Source organism: Poecilia formosa, unplaced genomic scaffold, assembly GCF_000485575.1.
Source record: "Poecilia formosa unplaced genomic scaffold, Poecilia_formosa-5.1.2 Scaffold80, whole genome shotgun sequence".
Classification (NCBI taxonomy): Eukaryota; Metazoa; Chordata; class Actinopteri; order Cyprinodontiformes; family Poeciliidae; genus Poecilia; species Poecilia formosa.
The window spans coordinates 1,544,337-1,567,358 of NW_006800019.1; the positions used below are offsets into that span (position 1 = coordinate 1,544,337).

At 39.3% G+C, this 23,022-nt stretch overlaps 1 protein-coding gene across 6 annotated transcripts in view; it reads right to left on the reverse strand.

Annotated features, from left to right (window-relative positions):
* Positions 1–22,734, reverse strand: part of wnk3 (WNK lysine deficient protein kinase 3) — a 37,910-nt gene extending 15,176 nt beyond the window's left edge. For 3 of the 6 annotated variants that reach the window (XM_016673662.1, XM_016673663.1, XM_016673661.1), the window contains exons 1-8: positions 22,179–22,730; positions 13,659–14,793; positions 2,975–3,147; positions 2,047–2,267; positions 1,439–1,596; positions 1,195–1,283; positions 895–1,114; positions 390–717 (exon numbers count right to left, since the gene is read on the reverse strand). In XM_016673662.1, coding sequence (XP_016529148.1) covers positions 390–717; positions 895–1,114; positions 1,195–1,283; positions 1,439–1,596; positions 2,047–2,267; positions 2,975–3,147; positions 13,659–14,354 — 1,885 coding nt within the window. In that variant the 5' untranslated portion in view covers positions 14,355–14,793; positions 22,179–22,730. Of the gene's footprint in view, positions 1–389; positions 718–894; positions 1,115–1,194; positions 1,284–1,438; positions 1,597–2,046; positions 2,268–2,974; positions 3,148–13,658; positions 14,794–22,178 lie in introns of all 6 variants that reach the window. The other 3 variants (XM_016673665.1, XM_007556645.2, XM_016673664.1) reach the window with 2 other exon arrangements.
* Between the last annotated feature and the right edge of the window lie 288 nt (positions 22,735–23,022).

Consider the following 23,022-nt stretch of genomic DNA (forward strand, 5'->3'; position numbering starts at 1 on the left):
TGATAAAAGTCAAATATTTGGAAAGTTGTCCTGTCAACAGATTCTCTCACTTGAGCTGGAGCTCTTCCAGGGTTTTCAGGGGTTTTTTGGTTTCTCCTTTAGATGGACGGACATATCCTGGTAAGTTTTTAGCTGTGCCATACTCTTTCTATTTTAGATTATAGATTAAACAGCACAATGTGAGCTATTCAAACCTTGGGACATCATAGCCTAACTCTGCCTTAAAATTTTTCACAACTTTATCTCTCACAGTCTGCTGTGTTCCTGGGAACAATAACTGTTTTTTTTGTTTTGGTTCCAATGTCACGAAAAGTAAAAAAAAAAAAAACTTTAAGTTTATGAATACTTTACCAATGCACTGTAGGAAGCAAGTTTTTGATCAACTCTACCTGGCAAGCTAAGGGTTGTCGCACCGAGGATATGCTGTTGCATGACATGCTGGTCAACTTCAGGCAGCTCCTCAGACTCCTGAACTACTCCTCCAGCTCCACTTTCACCACCTCCTGTTTGTCCAGCTGCCCCAACCATGAGTGAGGATGGGCATGAAGGGTAAGAAAAAACATAAGAGGTGACGGTAGAATCCCTTCTGTCATCAAAGCCTTGATGAGTAAGCTGCTGCTGCCGACGCTCTCTTGACTTTTTGATCAGATTCACTCGATCCCGGATGGATTTTCCCACCACCTTCGCATCGCTCTCATGAAAGAAGCCTGATTTCACCTTTGAAAAGTGAGAGGGGGAGACAAACAGGCAAGAAGTGGTCTTTGCAGGTAGATTTAGCCTTCAAGTAAGTGGTATTTATTTTTGGAGAACTATACAAGTTTTGTAGCATAAAGTTGTGGTTAAATTCTTTTCAGCCCATTAGATCATCACTTATAAATTGTTTACACATCTCACCATTTCCAAAGCTACTTCCTCAGCAATGTCATTCTCCAAGTCATAGGTGAACTCAATGGCCTCATTGTCCTTGTGTTTCCCCTTCAACTTCTTTGGGTCTTCCACCCAAATTCGGAGAGCCAGGCAATCCTGGGCACCGTTGTCCTCTTCTGCCAGCTCCACTCTTACTCCTGTATCCTCTGCAAAGAACGCATGATTCAGGAGGTCTCTGATAGAGAGTCTGTCAAGAAGGAAACAAAAATAGTGTGATCAACGAATGCACATAAGAGACTACGGATATCAAAACAAAAACCTCCTTGCCTCTGGCTTTTGTTCTGACGAATGCAGCCTTCAATGATTTCCTTGATTTCTGGGTCATTGACTTTATCAAAGCTAGCTGGTTTTATACCCTGAAGAAGCATGAATGTAAATAAAATGCGATTTTAACTATTTATTTTCATTTTAAAGGGTTTCTTTCATGCTTAAATGTTAGTTAACATTTTTAGAAATAAAATCTTTGTCATCAGAGTGACCAGGACAGCAAATTTCCATTAAAGGCACTTACACTTGTGACTTTGCGATAGATCTGAGCAGCATTTTGGCATTCAGAATAGGGGTATTCTGAAGTAGCCATCTCCAGCATACACATCCCAAAGGCATAGACGTCCACTGATTCATCATAGTGCTCTTCATACATCTCTGGAGCCATGAATTCTGGTGTTCCTGTTAAAGCAAGAAAGCAGCTCTAAATCAAAAACAGGCCACAAAGACAAATACCAGATACAATCAATCAGTGATCTCAAACTGAGACCACTGATTGATCTCAGTTTGTCCTGCCAGTTACTTCTCCAACACACTTGAATCAAATTGGTGAATTACCTCACCAGCATCTCAATAAGTTTTCTAGAGGCCTGATAATGAGCTTTTTATTCTACAAAGGTATTTTGAAAAAAGGACTCATCTATAAGTTGCTGGGCAGTGGCTCTTTCAGACAAGAGTTGGAAATATCTGCTATAAAAGCAATAAGGCTGCATGGTCCTATTTTTAAAATAAAAATATTAGTTGCAATAAATTTATCACATGCCATTATAGTCCTGTAGCATCTTAATCTGACGTTACCACATTACCTGTCAGTAGTCATAATGTTATGCCTGGTCAGCTTATATATCTTACCTATGACACTTTTTGCAAAGGAGGTCCTCATAAGAGTAGCCAGTCCCAGGTCACCTATCTTAACTGACCCCGTGGGGCCTGTTATGAAAATGTTGTCACACTTGAGGTCCCGGTGCACAATCGGTGGAGTCCTGGTGTGGAGGAAGTGAAGGCCCTTCAGGATTTGTCTGCACCAACTTCTCAGGACTTTGGGTTTCATCACCTTGAAGCGCTTAAGGTAGCTGCGCACAAAGAATGCATGCTGTCACCCAAAAGAACAAAGCGATCGACAGCCAAGACTGGGAACACGAAGGTCAAAACAATGCAAATACCGCTGAAGTTGTATTTGTTTTCCTTAATATTTATGTTTTTGTCATAACTATTAGGACACTTACTAAAAAGAAACGCTTAAACATTAAAACCACATTACTCTTAAATATTATTGCGATTAACAGATTTGCTGTTATTACAAAGATATCTAAAAGTCATCTTTTAACAAAGATGATAACCCAAGAGACAATAATAATGTTTTATAAGTGCAATAACTTCTTGGGCTTTTGTGTCTGTTTTATGAGTTCAATAGCTCTGTGGGTATTAGTCCATCAGTCTTGCTTAAGAGATGCAATACACAGGGATATTAAGTTTGTTAAAGGTGTTCCACATGGTCACTTTTGGTGCCAGTCTGGTCTTCACCTGTTCTGTCATGCTGTGTAAGCTGTGTGTGTTTCATTATTTACAATCCTTTGTATTTGCATTTTGTGGTTTGACTCCTGTTACATATTAACATCAACCTGCTAAGGAAGAAGCAAACAATAATGAGCCTTATGCTATAATCTGGCATAATTTAATTTCCGGGCCTACAGCAGCTTTTTACTAATAGAAACGGGCCCCGTTGTAAATAAATAAATAAATCTGAACCTGATGAACTGAAAGGTGATTTTGTACTAACGTTTTAAGTGTTCCTGATGTCATTAGCTCAGTGACCAGTACAATGCACTTCTTTCCACGCAGCACAGATTCCCAGGAATCATAAAAGCGGACTATGTTGGGGTGTTGAAGACCCTTCAACATCTCTGCCTCCTCCTTGAAGCGTTGCTGCTCCGCCTTGGTCAGCTTACGGTCCTGCAGTAAAAAGGTACATGCAGACATAAAAGGTCTGAGTAGTCACATGGGCTGCTTATTTACAGGACTGCAGTTCAAAAACACTAAGTAGACCGCTCCATTGATTTTGTTCCATCATAAAAGGTTACTTAAAAACAATCCATTCAGAAATTTAAAACATCACAAGGCTACTTGAAGTTTTCTACTAAGTGTGCAATAAATCCTGATGCCACTAGATGGTGCTAGCAATATAGAAATGCAACCAACCTTAGGCAACACCCAAGCTGTAGCTTTAAAAACACATTTATGCTGCAGCTGCACCACATTGCCCATATGGCACAAAGAACCAGTGCTGCAGAAATCCATTTCACAGTCATGCAACATTCTAGAAAACAGAGATAGCCACTGACACATTTCACGTTAAACACAAGCACAGCGACTATTTAGAGTGAACATATTTTTTTTCTAATAATCATTTTATTGTTACATAATCCACCTGAGCTTGAATCTTTTCTTTACCCCTTTGTTTGTGCTGTTGTTAACAAGGAGCAATACAGAGCCAAAGAAAAAATAAAATCCTTGCAAACAAAAAACGCTTTTTTCAAAACTGTGATATATGATTGTGATGATGCAAGAAAAAAAATATAATTACAATCCAGTGGAAGAAATTTTGGATGTCTCCTTTAAGCTGGTATATATTTTTAAAGACTAGTATTTTCTGCTATGTGAGCAAACAAACTATACAAGTCTGTATAGTCTGTTATTTTATCTGCTGAGTTACTATTTAAGACCACTGATAAAATAGGGTCAGCATGTGATTAATTTATACTTTAAAACAGGTACACGTTGAAAAATAAAAGCAGGAAATCTTTACGACAAAACAATGGGACTAACTTTAAAGTAAGAAACTCTGATGGCAGCTATTGTCCTGTCACATTCAAACAAGCCATAAATAGAAGTCGTCATAACACTGGCTTTCCACTGATCAATTCCAATGATGCCGAGCTGTTAGCTTTAAACAAAACCGATCAGAAAGATAGCACCCTGCAGGTAATTTGGGGGCAAATGTGCAAAAAAACATAAAATAATCATGTAATACAATCTTTGATGGCTGTACCTATCCATATTTTTTTGTTCTCATCATTGCAGCCCCTGCAGCGTTTGTGTTTGGATTTGTTCCTTCCCTCCCTGTGCACTGGTTCAGTGTCCTTTTCTGGAAATCCTACTGGGGAAGACAGTCTCTCATCCCTCCCCTTTTAACACAGAACTACGGTGTGATGGAAAAAATGCTTGGCACGTCGTATAACCATTATGTCCAACATTAAGTCACGCTTCTTCAGCACTAATTATATTGTGGATCAAACTGAAAAAAAGAAATGCACAAATACAATAGCTCACAAATGACATCAAATAGTATTCATAACTTTTTCTCACTTTGTGTCACTGTAGCCACAAACTTGAATGAATTTTATTATTTCCTGTTATAGACCAGCACAAAGTATCGTCTATGTCTCCTTGCATATTATATAGCGAAAACAGTATACACGTGTGTAATTTAATCTCTGTGTAAATACAGCCATTTGTTTGAGGCCATTAATGAACAAACAGCATCATGCGAACCAAGGGACAGCAGACAGGTCCAGGAGAACTTTGTCGTTTAAAGTACAGATAGGTTATAGAACAATATCCCAAGCTGAGGCATCTTACAGAGCACTTTTAAATCTATTGTGAAAATGTAGAGTATGACATAACAGTAAATCTAGCAAAACATGCCAAGGAGACTATTAATTAGAAAACATTTAAGCTTTCTAAAGCTTACATGTTTTCTTCTATTTCTAGAGAAATAGAATAGATCCAAAGCAATTTAAAATGAAGGAAGCCATTTATTATAATTTTCTTATTCCGTCCATCTCACAAGCAGAATCAAATTTAATGAGTTTGAACGCTTTTAGAAGACACTGCACATCACTATCTGGTGTTCCCTTAAGACTCACTTCTGCATGTTCCTACCTTTCCCAAAAGGTTTTCTCTTTTTTAATTGGTTTGTACAGCACGTTATCTGTGTAAAACCCTTCTAGCTCAAGTGCAACAAAAAAAAAGTGTTAGAGAACAAAGCGTTCTTGATTTTGACAGGAAGTTCTGCCTCTGTTGTTGCCTCTGTCCTCTGTCTCACTCCTCATATGGAGCATCGCTCTCCCTCTCTGTGTGGCACAGAGTCACACAAGGTAACCTGGTTGTGCGTCTCCGTCTACAGCCTCCTCAGCGTCTACTGCATCTTGTTGAGTGTCACGTCAGACAGCTTCGGGATCAGCAAAGGTCACAATGAGTTCATTTAGTGTCTTCATGAATCTATTTAGTTGTGTCTAGACAGATTCACACGAGCCAATGCTACACAAACCAATTCACAGATGCACACACACACACTGCTTCAGAAAAACTGAGGTTTTACTTTATGCAAGCCTCTTTATTTATTAAGATGGCAAAACAGAGCTGTATCTTTAAAAGAGAGTATGTTTGTTTACACTCATAATGGGTATGAACACATTTTCAGATATTAATGGTGAATTTTAACAGCTCCTTTCTTGATGCACCATACAAGTTAATTTGAAAAACATTATTTGGCTTCAAAAGTTTGGATTTATTGAAAATCTTTTCTTATTCTAAGAGGTTCTAAGAGGATCAAACATGAATGAATACCCCCAACCTAACTTGGAATAAATGCATGGGTGTTGGTAATTTTTTTTATCAAAAAAAAAAAAAAAGGTAGTGCTCATTTAAACTGGCTGGGTTCCTGGCATGGAGCCTGCTTTTAATCATGAAACATACATTTTCAATCGGATTGAGGTCAGGGCTTTGGGGAGGCAATTAAGGAAGCTTAATGTTAGCCTTCCAAAACTAATTTCAATGTGTGTTTGAATTTTTGTTCAGTGGGAACAACCAAATGTGTTTATACGGTCTGACCACCTTCTCTCAGATTTTCAGAGATCTAACCCAAGCCTGGATGCTTTTGTTGGAAGATAAACCTTTTATTTTGCAACCCTCTTAAGGTATATTGTCAAGACCAGATATATGGAGAATGCAAGAGATGTTTCCTGAGTAAGAGCACAACTGCCAGTTCACAGAATTTCATGCAGCCCAGTCAGTGTTGCTTCACTATGTTTCTGTAATGTCACCGTTTCTGTATTTTCATTTTCATGTGTGTCATCACTGCACCATGATAAATATGAAAGGTTGTGAAAATGTGTTTGTTCTCCTCTCTTGACAGATTATACAAACAACATTTTTGTCCTTTGTAACATTTCTGCTAACTCCAGGTAAATAATGCAAATGAGCAAATGATGAGAAAATCCTGCTGGGACAGCGAAATGTTATTTTCTTAATCAAGCCAACTGTAATCAATTGAGAAATGTGTATAAAAGAGTCCTTAACAGCTGCCTTCCAACACAACCGTAATTTAGCAAAAATAATTACTCAGAAGCAAGATATGTGAGAAAAAAGGCAGAAGGATCTGTTATGATTGTAAACATAGAAGGAGAGTGTTTGTTGTCTGCCTTCTGTGTGTGTTACAAAGGCTTGGTGAGATTCAGTTGGTGTATTTTCAACCATGTATGTCTTGGATGTATGTGCAGAGCAAGGTGCATCTTAATCAGACTTTGTTATTTGTGGAAGAATATGTTCCAAGCAGTCCTGTCTGTTTCTCTTCTGAATATAGTAATCTAAAAAGCTACTTTCTGTGGCTCAATTTGCAGTTTACAGGTGGACACTTAGATGTAATGCCGCATATCAGCAGAGAAAATATTTAACACGAGACATTTTCAAAAGTATAATACTAAAAGATGTAAGCTATGAACTCATTCCAACTCAACAAGACAATTGTGTCAAATGCCTCCGGGCCGGTGTAGTGAGAACGCAGCTGTGGGTTTACAGATTGCTTCCACTGCTTATTTGTTGTGCATGGCGAAGAACTGTGACAACTTCCTCAACTCCTCTTATGTTACTTTGACAGGGAACAAAACCTCAAAACAGCATCGAATGCCTTCAGAGGGCAATGAAAACACACAACTGTTGACATATTTTACATGTCAACAACCTAAAATGCATTTCACAACGTAACATTGCGAGAAATGTGCATTGGATTGAAAAATGAAAACAAGCTGATTTAAAGTTGTGTGTAGTGTTATGACAGAATAAACTTTGGCTTATTTACTGGGAAGAATGAACTAATAACGAAGGTTTTTGAGCAGGTGTTTCTCTTACGGAACTGATAACAGAGGTTTCAGGGGGGGTGTTTTTCTTCTCCTGTCCACACCAAAACTCCTTTGAACCAGGTTTGATTTAGGGACAGAGGTATAAATTAACCAGAGATGGGGAAAAAACTGAGAGAAACTCCCTGAAGGAGGGAGCAACATCGGTGGTGCTGTGTATGTGACTGAAGAAGATATTACAGAGAATTGTATGTGTTAATTTTCACTTCTTCCTCCTCTTCTTCCCATTCTTCTCTCTCTGGCTTGCTCTTTGAGAAATAATGCTTTTCTTTTTACTCTGATCTTCTCAATAAATACCTAAAAGACAAATGCACATTTGTCTGATTGACTCAGTGTTTCACTAATTATCGAAAGAATATTTTATTACAGTAGCAACAGAATATCTTATAAGGAGTGGAGAATTAGAGCATTGTAATCCCGTCTGCATCGATATTTTCCGTTGTTATTAAAAGCCACTTGGATCCATTGTATATTCATCTCATGAAAAGTGCCTTTGTCATATATTTGCTAATTAATAAAAAAAAAATAGTTCACATTAAAGCTCAAGAAAACATTCCATTCAAATACTCAAGCTCTTAAGAAATCCTCACAATATCCCTAAATGCAAAACTGATGCATCAATCACTCAGTGACTAATGTTGATTAGTTATTTTCAGGATCAGCTCTGACCGGTGGCTGGGAGATTAACATAAAAAAATATTTTCTGATTTTGTTCAGTTTCATTAAGCAATAAAACAGAAAACCCTTTTTTTTAGTCTGTAAATGTTTCTAACAGTTTTCCTTAGATTATGATTTACAGTACAGTACTCATGGGCATGAGACTAATTATGTTGTAATACAGGGGTGCAAATTGGGGGCAATACAGAGTTTATAACAGTATACCATTTAGTAATTATTTCTGCTAGCAGTTCTGAAGGCAACAAGGTCCTACCTTGACATAGCTGAGTATACAAAGCGTGCCGTCTCCGCTTTCTTAAACTGTCATTATATAAGGTGGTGCTACAGCTCATTATTTTGCTGTAGTAATTAATATTCTGCTCATATTAATTGTAGTGTGCTACCACGTATTTTTGGGTGGTGCTGTTGTTATTTTCATGACCAAAACAAATCTTGCAATTTCGTTGTTATATACGCTACAGCAAATCGTAGAACTACAAATCATTACAGTAAGACTAAGACCAGACATCTGGCAGAGCAGAAGGTCAAGCTACAGGTTATAAACAAGTCTCATAAAACACCCGTGTAAATGGACAGGATATGGCTTTTGGTGAATGTTAAGAGGCTCAGGTCATGAATACCAAAGCATGCGGGCCCTAAAACCTCTATTTTAGCAAACACTATATCACTGTCAGATATCAGGGTGATAGTTGTATATATTTTATTTTATATTAAGCTGGGTGACAACTGTATCTTGCAGTGTATGTGTTGCAATACAGCACACATGTAAGTGTGTCAGCGTTTCAAAATACAAGGTGGTGGAGGACTGGGATTAAGTTACGGTAAGCTACAATAGCTCTGACTAACGAGATTGATTGCTCTGTAAGGGCTGGCCTGCATGCTGGATTAAAGATCTTCATTTGTTAACCAGCTTTACAAACTTCAACAATTCTTTGCTCTAAGACACCCACAAGCCACTTACTAAGAAAAATCAAAGGTATTAACTTCATGTTTAAAAATAGGTTCATACACTGTTAATGGATATGAAGTTTTGTTGGCATCCTTCAAAAACACAACATCTCAGTTTAAAACCACAAACCAGAAGTTTAGAAATAATTCTTCTTATAACTCTAAAGGGAATAGTACTTCAATTAAAATCTGACTGACAAGGCTCCTACTTTGTTGGTGGATTACCTTAAACATTAGTTAGGGCATTGTAAGTACCTCGGACTTATTGATTTTAGAGAAGGCCGTGCAGTTAATGGTGTTTTTATGTGATTCATGCAGTACACAATGGCAAGCAATTGAATCTCGGTTGCAAACCAAGTAATAAAAGGCCTTCGTGGAAGAATACAGCCCCAGGGATCCTTGCCGATTGTCAGTGACCCGGATGAACTTACATCTGGCCTGTTGCATTGGATCAATTCCAATATGGTCTGTTCAGTTCAGCAATAATCTATCCGAGTTAGCTTCTATTGTTGTTGGTCACATGGCAATATCGTATTTTATTTATTTTGCCTAACCCAACTGTTGTTGAATTATCAAAGGAAACATGACTTCTCAAGTCTTCCTTTTTCACGCCGAAATAAAGGATTCAAATATTATACACACAGTGACGTAATGTAGTAAGCCCTTTCATAGTGTGGAACTGTGTGTCGACTGAGCACAGTCAGTGCCTTTCAGTGTCTTACCTGAGGCTAAAACTGAACTATCTGGTCCAAATGCGCTCTGCACAGCATGGCAGCATCATACTACGGGGAGTATTTTAATGACCTCCATAAAAAGGAAGCTGGTCAGTGCTGATGGAATCACTGTACGTCAAGAGAAGCAATCGAAAACAAAATGTGATGATTTTAAGATTATGTTTTATATTTTTGTAAGCTACTCATCACTTTTCTGCACCAATGTTATCCACAATTTTGTGTTGGTATATCAAACCCAATAAAACTAAAATACAGTTAGGGTCGTGGTTGTAAAGTGACAAAATGTGGAAACGTTCAACATTTTGAACGCTGCAAATTCCCAAATATCTAAGTTGGCATCCGTTAAACTTCCGTCCCGATTGTTGCACTAGTGCGAAGCTTAGCTGGACCAGTCTGGGATGACTGGGTTGAACCAGTCTGGTTTCTGCCGCCCGAGTTATGCTGCCTGTGCAGGGTTTTTGTTCCAGCCTGACAGGCACCCACTGTAATTAACTCCCTGGATCACTCCGCATGCTCATTCAAACAGACAAAAAAAGTGAACGGGAGACAGAGGAAGGGAGGGGGGACAGAGAAGGAGAAATGGACAGTGACAGGCAAACTAATTCAATGACTGTATGTCACTGATTTAGATGGCAAGAGCTCTCACACAGAAAGATACACATGTGCAAACTGCATACAAACAGATCCAGGAAACAGCAGGTGCAAATATACAGCTCTGCCCTTTTGGTGTGAAACTTCCTAGGGAAAGTGAAATAATGAGAAAGCTTTTTCAAGCTGCTTTTGGACAGCTAATACCCTAGTTCCCTAAATTTATGGTCAAAGAGGAAGGAGGATTATTGTGCTACCAAGCTGAAAACTCAGAGGAAACTAACAGTATCAGCTAATGTGGGGTTAGTACTGTAAAGGTTGTCTTTCATCCTATAACCCTAACTGCATCTAAACTGGAACCATCACACAGACCAATCATAGTGCTGGGGCATTATGATGTAGATTGTGAATTTTGTTTTTGTCAGCAATTCAACATGTATTGTTTAATTAAAACATACAATGGTGCTGCTAGAGCAACTAGGTCAACTTTTCTTTTCCAATTAGATTGTGATTGGCCAGAAAATATTTGATGGTGCATCTCTAGATTTTTATTATGAGGACAAGTTATTTGAGTCTTACAACACAGACCGTCTATAGCTGAAATCACAGCCATGTATAACGTTATTATCAATGAGCACTTTTGTCCACTTTAAAGCCTCTGTACATTAAAGTTGTTTACCGGCTTTGGCAGGGTAGACTAAAAAGGACAGATCATGTGTTCTGGGAAACTAGAATGTTGCATTGAATGGGAACTGGATCCATCTATAGGCGTGTGACTGTTTGCAATGTCTGTTTAAGCATGCGCACAACAGTGTGGTCAGGGTCTCTCTGAATGTGATAACTTAGGACTCGGTACATGGCTGCTTTCTGGGAGGGATGCCATTGTAATCCCGTGTTTGGCTCATCATCTCCCTCTCTTACTTTCACGCTCATTTGTCCACTCACCATCTCCTCTATGTTTTTCACACTCATATTTTACTTCTCCTCCAGCTGTTGAGCTACAGGTAAAAATCTATGAATTATGCTTGGAATGATTTAATTCATGTTTTTGGTTTTGACCCTTGTGACCATGCAAGGACAAGTGGGTACAGATGAATGAATGATTGGATATATAGTTATATGTTTTTACGCATTCTGTTTGGCAACAAATTGCCACAAGCTACCAGCTCATACTGAACGTCATTCACAAGTTAAACCCAAAGGAATATTCGTAAACACAGATGTTATTTACTGTTTAGTTGAAAGCATACAGTTATATCCAATAAATTGAGGCTTGTTTAATACTGAGGCTTGTTTGCTACTGGTCTGACGTAATATTTAAATCTTAAATGTTGTGTTTTCATTAACTGTAGGAGTAGAATCTTCAACATGAACAGAAATAAAACTTTTTTTAAAAAATCAGTGTGTGTAATTGATCTACATAATTTGTTTAACTTAGTTAACTTACTAATTGGAATAAAAGTGATTTTGAATGACATTCTAACCTATTGAGTATAGCAGTAATATAACATCTTTATAAGCTGAGCAGTTCTATATGACAGACAGGAGACATGTTGAAAGAGCAGAGGCTTGCTACTGACATGAAGCTGATTCAGTAGGTGTTAGAGTAATACCAGAAAAGGTGATACAGGGACATGCCTGCTGCTTGTTAGTCCAATAGACAGACTCTGATCTTAAGGATTAGCCAAGGCTCTTGTTTTGGAATTAGCTCTCAACCAAACACATGACTGATTTTGCTCACAAAGCAAACAGTCAAGGCAAATGGCTTACCAGAACACTGCGTTCTTTTGTGAGGCTAAGATGAAAAGTCCATCTCCCACCACATGTTTTATTCATGTCTTTTACCATACATGGCATTAATTATGGGAATAACAAAATATTGTAATATAAACTGCACTTCATTATTTTCTCCCACTATGAAGTTTGTGCATAGCAAACAATTTCATTCACAAACTACAATACCCTCAGTAGGTTAAAACATGCTACCTCTTAAAACGTTTGCACAATTTGAAAACCATAAACATTATTGTACTAAACTGAGATTTTATGTAATGGACCAACTAAAATGACTGCATAGTTTGATGCAAGAACAAAAAATGAAACTTATTTTCCCCCAAAATTCTAATTGTTAAAACTCTGACATGTATGGGGTGCCTCCTTCACTGTGATACTTTCTAAATAAATTCTTGCCTTCATAAATAACCTCATTAGAAGGAAAATTATTTTTGAGTGCTTTAATTGCAGTATAAATACAGCTATTCTATAAAAGAGGTTTATTAGTGACACAGGGGGCAAACAGCATCACAAGGAACAAGGAGAACACAGCAGATAGCTCAGGAATGAAGTTGTAAAGAGGCTTAAAGCAGGCTCAGATTATAAAACAATATCCCAGGCTTTAAACATATTACAGAGTGTTTCTCAGTATAGCACATGTAAATGCACACCACACTTTTGTAAAGAACAAAGTTATTCATATCATGTCATAGGAAAGAACCTTTTCAAGGAACTGAACTAGGGATGTGCCAATATGAAAGTTTGGACCGATATCAATAGCCAATACTAATATTGCTGTTACCTGCTGATACCAATGTTAGTGCAGACATATTGTGCATCCCTAAACTGAACACTTGTAACTGCAATCAGAAAAGCCATCTTTGTCGGAGCTTCCTTTTAACATCCATCCATCCAGTGGTCATTATGCGAGAGGCAGCAGGGTACAACACAGGTTGCTAATCCATCACGTTACTCAGAGACACATAAGATAAAAAAAAAAAATGCATACATACACCTAAAGGCAAATGAGAGAGATCAATTAACCCAACGGTCATGTTGGATTCCAAAGTACCTGGATAGACCCCATGCATGCACAAAGAGAACATGCTAGTTTTCTGTAGAAAGACCTCACACCAGGATTTGAACACAGGACCTTCTTCCTGCACTACCAACTGCGCAAACACTCAGCCCTTCATCTAACATGTAGTACGAAAACATTTTTCAACAACACACCAGAGAAAGAAAGTACTTTACTTTTTATATCAACTGTAGAGTGCTTTTGATTAGAGATCTTAATGATAATTGACTTAACTGACTGACTTCTATTAGGAAAATTAAAGCTCACTCTGAAGATTTGTAATGATTTTCCACGTGAAATTTCACTTCACAAAGTTTGGGCCAATTCAGGAATAATTTTTCTAAAATTTACACATTCCAACAACAACATACCAACAGCTTTTTCATTCTTCTTGTCATTAGCATTCACCTTGCGTGGCTGTACCTCCTGATGGACAGTCTGTATTAACAAGAAAATACTTTGTCTTACCTGTAGTTCACACCAAGCCACTTCCACCCAGGTCTCTGTGTCAAGGCCTTTGTACACAGTCTTGAAGGCTCCTCTGCCCAGTTCAATGTCAAACTTAAGAAACCTTCCGCCAGGGGAAGTGGCTACTGCCTTCATCTCTGCTTCCTCCTCCTGTTCACGGTCCCTCTCTCTCACACTCGGGGTGGGTGCAGATGGAGGAGCATCTTTTCCAGGCTCATAGCCCTGAGAGGGGTCGTGCCCCAAGGCTACACAGGAAGAAGCAGCCCCTTGCTGCTGTGCACTGTCAAAGACCGAATCTGTGGAGTGCAGCTCCAGGTGCGGGGCACTGTGGGGAGCGTCAGGTGGCATGCCTACCTCATCATCCGCATCACAGATCTCCACACTCTTTCTGAAGAAGCGCTTTTCCCGTCTCTGCCGTTTTTGACCAGTATCGACAGGAACTGAAGGCATAGAGACTAGGACCGGAGTCTCTCCAAGCTTCTGAAAGGCAGCTTCTCCATTTCCTCCTCTGTCGTCTCCTCCTTTCTCTGTGTCCATTTGAGCCTGGGAGGAGGGGAGGCCCAAAAAGGTGTTAGGTGTCCTCTCCCTCTGTTGGTCTCTCCTGACCTCCCGCTGCTTGTCCTCCTCCTCCTTCTTTCCATCAGCTTTCTCAGATGAGTCCTCAGTGCCTGTGGGCTCTCCTGGGTCTGTAGCCATGGAGAAAGGTCTTTCCCAAACCTTCGAGACCTCCTCCTTCGCCGCCTCCTCCAAACCCTTGCTCCTCCGTCAGTCCCCGTCTCTCTCTCTTTCTGTGGTCAGCCAGTCACCACTTTTTTCTGAAAGGCTTTTTATCTGTGATTCAGATTGCAGATGGTTTAAATTGCAGACTTTCTCCCCCTCTTGTCTACTTTTTTCGTCATTTGTGTCTTTTTCTAAGATTCTACTCAGTAATTCATAAGGATGACAGCGCAGGCACTAAAGAATAGCTTTTGTCTCCAGTATCCTTATCCTAATTTTTCTACATGTTTGTCAAAATCCACTTGTGTAGCAGAACCCAAAGGAATTGACATGTTTGTCAAGCAGCACACTAATCCAGGGGTTTTCACACCTCCTCTGAAAGCTGAAGATTTTTTTCTCTGAAGATCTTCAAGTGAATCTGCAAGACAAATACGAAACAATTTGTTAATATTTAGATACACACCAGATGGAATTCCTAAATTATAAATATATCTGCGTCTCTGAAGTTAAGGTAAGCCAGGTTTCAAGCAAGCCTTTCTAGTACAAATTTGAATTATGATTTTTTTTTTTTTTTAAATCCTCATTCTTTGCAGGGATACTTTCTAACCATCACATATACATGAAAGCATGTGCATTTAATAATGTTCCTTTCCTACAAGTCTTTCCAAAAGCCAAAAGAAAAAATGAACAGAGGTGATTGTGTACAATGATTGTATGTAATTAAACAAAAAGTCTTTGTAAAGTTGAAGAAATGAATTTCAGAAGGGATTTTTAATGAGCTACCCTAATCAACCATCCAGCACGTTTATCAGCCTTTTGTGACATAAATTGTGTCAAACAGCTCCATTAGTCAACAGAGAGCTGCAGTCAGTGGATTGCAACTGCAACCATTAAAAATGGAGGACGATCTAGGGGCCAGTTGAGTGTGAATAATTCATACAAAGAGTGACTGTTGAACTGTGTCGGAGTGACTAGACATTTGTAGTGGAGATCTAATAAACAAACAAAATACTCATAAACATAATTATCTGGCATCAGCCAAGAGAGATAATCAGTGCATTTTTGGTCAGTTTGGATAAGCTTATTGCAGTTCTGCCTGTAGACTAGACATGTACTGATCACTGGTGCCAAGATACATACAGGCCTTTAAAATGTTAGGTTCAAAGTCTGTAAAATGTCTTGTTACACTGATTCTATATGTTAAAACTCCTGAGTATTCTTCAGCTGTATGAAGCATCGATTAATATTGCGGCTACCCTCCCACACCTGTTGCTGCCATTGCCAATCAACGTACTGAAATAATACTATATTTTTTTTAAATATGATTGATGTTTTAACTTTATTTTTCTGGTTGCAAAACACAGCCATGGCATAAAAACTACAGGAGGAACATCTTTTACGTCTGCATTTTAAATATCTAGGTTTGGCAATATAAGAGCATGTCTAATAAGGAGCTGACTGCAGAGTAGACAGCTGGACTAAATACCCAGCCAGTACCAGCATGTTAAACTTATGTTCCTCAATAAATAGGAGAACAGAAAGCTGGGTTATATACTGTGCACTAAACTGCTACTAAATTTAATAGGTGCTTATTCTGGATTGTTTTTGTAAGTCTATGTCATAAAATAAAGATTTCAGAGGTTAACACTATTTTTATGGTAATAATTAATGTTACATTATTGTGGGAGTAGTAGGAATAATTGTTGCTTTTCAGTTTTGCATAAAAGAAAAACGATGGCTTACATTGTTGTTTCACAATGTGAACACAATGATAGTGTGAAGCAACACTTTTACCCAAGGATATGAGCCCTGCTACTTTCATCTACCATGTGTGCCACTTAGTGTACCGTGCTGCAGAATTTATGCAACTGATAATCATTATTGCAGAGATAACCCAACAATAACATATTTATATTATGGCTCCCTATGCAGATGTTGCTGAAGATTCACTCACTTCGATATGTTAGGTACTTGGAAATGAAAGTGAAACTGACAGCATGACCACCTTTCTGGTGAATTCAACAACTAATTATATAACCTCTGGGGAGCACTCAGAGTATTGAACCCTTGAATATAAAAGGTAAAATGTCCAAATGCAGTAAAACACAGGCCTGACAGGATTTGATGTTCCAACAAAATCTACCTAATTTTCTCACATTTAGTTCTGCACAAAACATAGGTTTCAATAAAGCGACATAGATGACAAGACAAGAAATGGTGTGGCAACCACATTTTTAGCTGCTGCTTTGTTAGAGTATCAAAACCAATAGTTTCTCTGACAGTTTCTACAGGAAAGCTCAGGATCAATATTCTGAACATAAAGGAAGCAAACAAACTAGAATAAAGAGGCAACAGTTTCAGCACAGAGAAATGTGGTTAGACTGGGAGTAGAAGGTGCAATAAATGGAGAGAGAAAAAAGGTGGAGTCATGATAAGGAAATAATCTTGCTTTGCATTAGTTCAAAACACAACACCTTTTACTTTACAGATGACCACATGAAGCTTGACAGTACATCTTGCCAGTCCAAACTTGCTAGACTTTTTAGAGCATCTACATCACATGAATAGTTTCTTGGGATACAGGACTTGTAGTTATGAAGACATCAATAGGGACCACCTACCTCACCACAGTGAGTCCAGACCTTAGACCTTAGAGAAAAGAAACCATGCTGGTCTCTTTTCTCTTTCACAACACGGCCATTAAGAATCGCATCAAGCCTATTGTGTGTCCAACTTTAAAGTAAACATGTCTGGCAAGCAATGTGCGTAGCTGTCAGTCAAATTAAAAGACCAACTGCTAAGAAACTCTGAAAAGAACAGAAACAATTCCAGCTAAGCGACATTCCAAGGACAGAAACGCAAGCTGTAAAAAACAAAGCATAGTTTCTGACTCAACGCGGAAGAACAATGCAACACATCTACTTATGCAATAACATAGAAACAAAACAGAAAACCTAACAATGGCTAAAAGCAAAGGGAAATAAAACAGTTATGGCACTCATAAGGGACATACTGCAAGGTACAGTTCTTCTCTTGAGGTAAAGCATAATACAAGTAAAGGACACAAAGGTGGAACAAGGTACAATAAAGAAAAAAGGAAGCTGCCATTTAAAACAGGAGCTTTTTTGCCCTATCTCCAGGGTAAGGAGTTCCCATGAAAGCCACATACCGGACAGAGTTATCACAGTACATCAAACACGTTCAACCGCATCATTGTCTCTCACACCCTCACAGTCTCCCTCCCAAACACACACACACACAAATATTGAACCCACACCAGTTTGTCAGGACAAACTTTGTTGTTTTACACGCACCCTCTTTCATTTGCAGAGGAAAAACACACACATACGCATGCAAACTGTCACTCTCACCCAACCCGCTCGTTCCCCTTTCAACGAAAGAATGCTGAGAGGAATTTCCTGACACCAGCCAAATGACCAAGCAACTGCTCATGTGGGCAAATGTGGTATACTACAGATGAAGATAATAAAACCAACACTGCAGCTGAAATTGTGACATCTCGCCCAGGCAGCAAAATGACTCTAGCATGAAGCGTACATCTGGCTGACATGCCAGAATAATTCTCTCTTCACATCTCTTGTCGGTGCTCCAATTCGCGAGAGATGAACTCTTGTACCGAGGCGGCCTTTGAGGCTTCCGGGAGTTTCCGAGTACACCTGCAGCTGTCTAATAATCCCTGAAATGTGCAGCTAAAATTATTGTGACATGTTTGCCTACTGACTGCCAAAGATATGATCTTCTACATAACCGTAAAAACAAAGGAGAATGTTATTTATCTTTCCTACAGATCTCTGGTCTTCATCTGAAAAAAGAAAAGGCACTAATAAAAAATGAATGAATACAAATTTACATTTCATTGTGCTTTGCATCTACTAAGCAAGGCTTTTTTGTTCACATGAACAGGACTGAAAATGTCTGAAAAACTAAACCAAATAAGTCTAGAGAAAATTTAAAAAACCCTTCAAAAACAATTAGCAATCTACAACTTAACACAAATGTGTCTCCTTGAAAACAAAAATAAAGTTAGCATGGATTGTTTAAATCTCTCACACTAGAACATAATCTGAATTTTCTAACTTACACTGAATAAAAATACTGCGGTCTTGCAGCAACTTCAGCTTACCGGACAGCGGCTGAAAAACTAGGAAGGTCGATAGAAACAGAGCCGGAGGACTGTGTGTGTGCTGGCCATGTTTTTGTGACTGAGAGGGGAAATGCAGATGAAAAGAGTGAATAAAATGTGCCATGGGGGGGACAGGAAGGGACTGCAGTTGGTGGGAGCAGGCGGACAGTAGAGTTTTAAACACAGCGAAAGAGAGGGAAAGAGAGATGGCGCGAGGGAGGGAGGGGCAGTGGCTGATGGGGTGAGAAAAATGTGAGCGAAAAAGAATGAGGGCGAGATAAAGGGGAGGGGATGGCATAGACAAAAAGGGGGCTGAGGGCAGGTTGTCTGATAAAATATGTGCCAATGTTTGCGTGAATGACTGCAGCGAGTAGCTAAATCTCTGCTCAAACAATAGCAGCTAAGAGGAGAACAGAAGAGAGGAGAGGAAGAATGCCTCTGGAGGATGGAAAAGTTGAAAAAACACAAGGTGATTACATTAGCATAGGAATAGTTTCCGCTTGTACGTCCTCTGACACAGGCTGACGGGGAGCTGGTGCTGTCCAACTATTTAATGTTATAAAATGTCCATATAAAAAATAGAAGTAAAAAGTTAATTAAATAACTGAAATAAAAATATTTCACTTTAGTGTTATCTGCTCAGTTTTGCCTGCCTGGCTGCCTGGCTGGCTGGCTGGCTGGCTGGCTGGCTGGATGGCTGGATGGCACACTTCATTTTTGCAACAGTCTCATATAGAAACCTTAAAAAACAACAGCTGAAAAGTTGAGATCCTAACATTATCTTAATTTTCCAGAAAAATAAATATCTTCTGATTGTTAGGAGGTTCTTAAAGAGCTTTCTTTGTGAAACTATTATACATTTCTTTATCTTAAGACACTGAAGTTCAATTTTGAAAACTAAGGATCAGCTTAGGCATTTCAGAGATCAAACACCTACCTGAGGAAACAAATCACATGTAAAGCAGAAAGTGGAGTGAGCATTGCAACCTTAGTGGAGCATAATAAAACCATAAAAAAATTATATTTTCCAGATATATGATCAGGTGTCAGCTGTGATGTTTTGCATATAATTCTATTGCCCTTCAGCAGGAAGTGCAAACTTGCTTAAGATGTGCACCTGGGAGTCGCCTACATTTAACACATTTGTTTGTCTGGAAACCGAAAAACAACGGAGCCTCCAAGTGGAACAACCATTTGTTCAATTCAGAGGCAGATTCATACCTGCTTGTCATTCAAACTTTTCCATGCATGCTTAATTTAATGCTCAAACTTATTTCAGATTTCAGACTCCTTCCAACTCAGCAATAGTCTCACAGAGATTTAGAGCGGAGATAGAGGCTGAGTAATGTGGGAAGACAGAGGAAGCACAAGGTCTGAAAGCTGCTGGCCAAAATTCAAATGGGCTCTGAGTCAAGCGGCAACTTCACTGATGATATTAGGTCCCTGCAGCTCAGTTGTTGATCACACAGACGGACAAATACAAAGACCACGGTCCTTGTGAGAGGCCACGTTTAACAGGCATGACTCACACTGTCAGATTTCTGGAGGCAAGTCTTTACAGAGCTCAGTAGTGGGAGAGAGGATAACTCCCAAATAGTGGCTGGGTTGATTTGCAATGGTTTACAATCACAACCTCCAATGTATTTCACCAACACAAAGTAGTGCATAAATAACACATTGATATTGATTTAAACCAATCTGTTCTTGCTGTGGATTTGTGTTGAGAGGGTCATTGTTCTGCTGGAAAGTGGACTTCCACGCCGCTCTAATCTCCTACAGCCTATAAAGGTTTTTCTTTCAGGACTGCTCTGCTTCAGAATCAAAAGTTTACATATAGATTGATTATTATCTCTTTGTGATAATAATGGAAACCGCAGATACTGATGTCATGGCTTCCTAGGCAGCCATCGCACCACGAGAAATACAAAAAGGCAGAGTGAAGTTTGCTAATGTACAGAGGAACAAAGATCTTCATTTTTGAAGACATTTGCTGTGGTTTGATGGAACTGTTTGATCATAATGACCATCACTGCATCTGGAGGAAAAAGGGGGACACTTGTTGTATGCCTGGGAACACTATTTTAACTACAAAGTATGGGAGTGGAGGAATACAGTTGTGGAGCCTACAAACCTGACTCAGTTCCACCAGTTCTGTCAGGAGGAATGGGCCAGAACTCCAGTAAACTATTGTAAAAAGCTTGTGGAAGAAAACCCAGAATCACGTTATACGGTTAAAAGGCAATGATACTGAGATAATGTATGTAAACTTTTGACTTTGAAGATATTAATAAATACATATTTGAAATATTATCTTTCTCCTTACTGTGACATTTAGCAAATAAAAATAATTTTGGTCACTCTGACTTAAAATGGGACAAGTTTGGTCTGATTTAACATCAGACAAAGAGACAAAAACATTTGTCTTTCTATTTGGTGTATGTAAACTTCTGGTTTCAACTGTACTCCTAAAAATACCTTAAAATACATTTGTCTTTAGAAAAAAAATGGGCCAAAGTAAACGTACAAAAAGACCAACGTGCAATCGTTTCTCCTAAGCGCATGAACAACTTGTTCAGCACATGTTGCCGCTTCCCTGTTTCCAAGAAATATCAAATGCCAGCTGCTGGAATCACACACACCATTGATTGTTCTCATCCTATTAGGGAAACTCAAGGCTCAAAACACAACAAGGACTTTTGTCCAATCCAGGTCAAGCATGTGAGACTCGAGTGTAGGTAGCAGCACACACACAGCACTGTTCACAGGGATAGAGCGAACAGAGAGAGGGAGAAAGATGTGTGTTATCTAACCCCCATGGTTTCTGTTCGCTTTGCATCCCCTCTGTGGGCAAAACCATACAAATCTAGGTGAAAGAAAAGCTTTCTAATCACTCACTGATGAACCAGGATTAAACATTACTGAGTGGCTTAATAGTCTAGGAGTACGTTATCTACAACTGAACTTCTTTCACTTCTGAATAATCCCTGGGTTTTTATGAATAATGAGGGTGCCAGAGGTTCAGGCGACTTAGCAGTTTAGAGGAATTAAAGAGGGTAAAGGTTTTGCTTTATTCATAACTCATGCTAATACTACACATTGTTTCAACATAGCAAGAAATACATTTTCTGTTTACGCTAAACCCACATAAAGATAATTTCTACAACTCTCATTCTGCACCAACAAGCTGAGAAACGCAGATTGCGTGTTTATTTATAGGGTCCAGTATACACAGCGCAGTGATGGCTGGACGTGAAGGTAACATGAAACACTGCTATTGGCGAGCAGGGAGCTCAGCTGACTTGAGAAACGCCATACAAGAGAGGCAAAGAGTACAATCCCCATACGGGGAAAAAGCAGATGACAGGGGGCGACGGGCAGCACCACTAATCAACATCAACAATGGTCCCCGAGGTGCGACCACGCTTCAAATCCTACAACTGATGGGCCAGCTCCGGGTTTATTAAGAGGGCCCGTCTCCTACAGCACGGTTTGCTCTACACTAGTGTTTATACACTAAACATTTTCTATAATTAGTAGGAAAACACAATACATGACTAGTTTAATCCCCGTTCCCAAATCACACAGGACTATATGACATAACACTCTAATTATGACAAATATTTGTAGTGTAATACAAATAAAAAATAAATATTACTCACCTGAACGTAACGTCATACCTCATCCGTCCTGCGTTGATTTAATTAAAAAAGGGTAGCTTAAATATGCTGACTGTAAACGGGATTTTTATTGCCTATTTACAAATGTCCGGATTACCCAAGCTAAATTTACATCACACTCTCACACAAAAATTATCGACACCTATTGGAAAAACACACTTTAAGAAAAAAACCGGGGCTCCGTTTGCTCCAAGCCTAACATTTTACCGGCCGGTCGCGGTGATAACGGCTGGAAAAATCCTCCACCACCACCGGAGCCGTCGAGCTACGGTGTCCGTGTGTGACAGCGAGGCAGCGGGCGAGCAGCCGGCGGACGAGTTCCAGCTCAGACTATGCTTAACGTCGGTTCACTCATGTTCTCCTTCACTGGCTGCTCGGCTGGTCGGCTTGCTGCGAGCAGTCTGCAGTCGTCCAGTGACGGTAATCCGCAAAATTTCAGTAACTTGTGTACATCGCTTACAAGAGGACTCCTAATGGTCAGCAGCAGGTTCGCGTGCGTACTGACAGAGCGCGCGCTGCCACTGGGCTCATCATCATCATCATCATCATCAACATAAGGACTCTAGAAGTGACAGTTAGCTGCCGTCACCACGAGAGGGCGGTGCGGCACCTGTTTATGATCTCTGTTCGAGGTTTTTGCAATTTCTTGGTCACAAATTTTGAAAAGAGAAAGAACACTTGTACAGTTTCACATCCTGATAAAATACTCCACTTATATTGGAGGAAAAAATTCAGTAATTTACCAAGAGGTTTACACTGAATCAGACGCTTTTGCACATAAGAGATTTTAATTTGGATTCACACACACTTTTGTTTTACAAAGGAA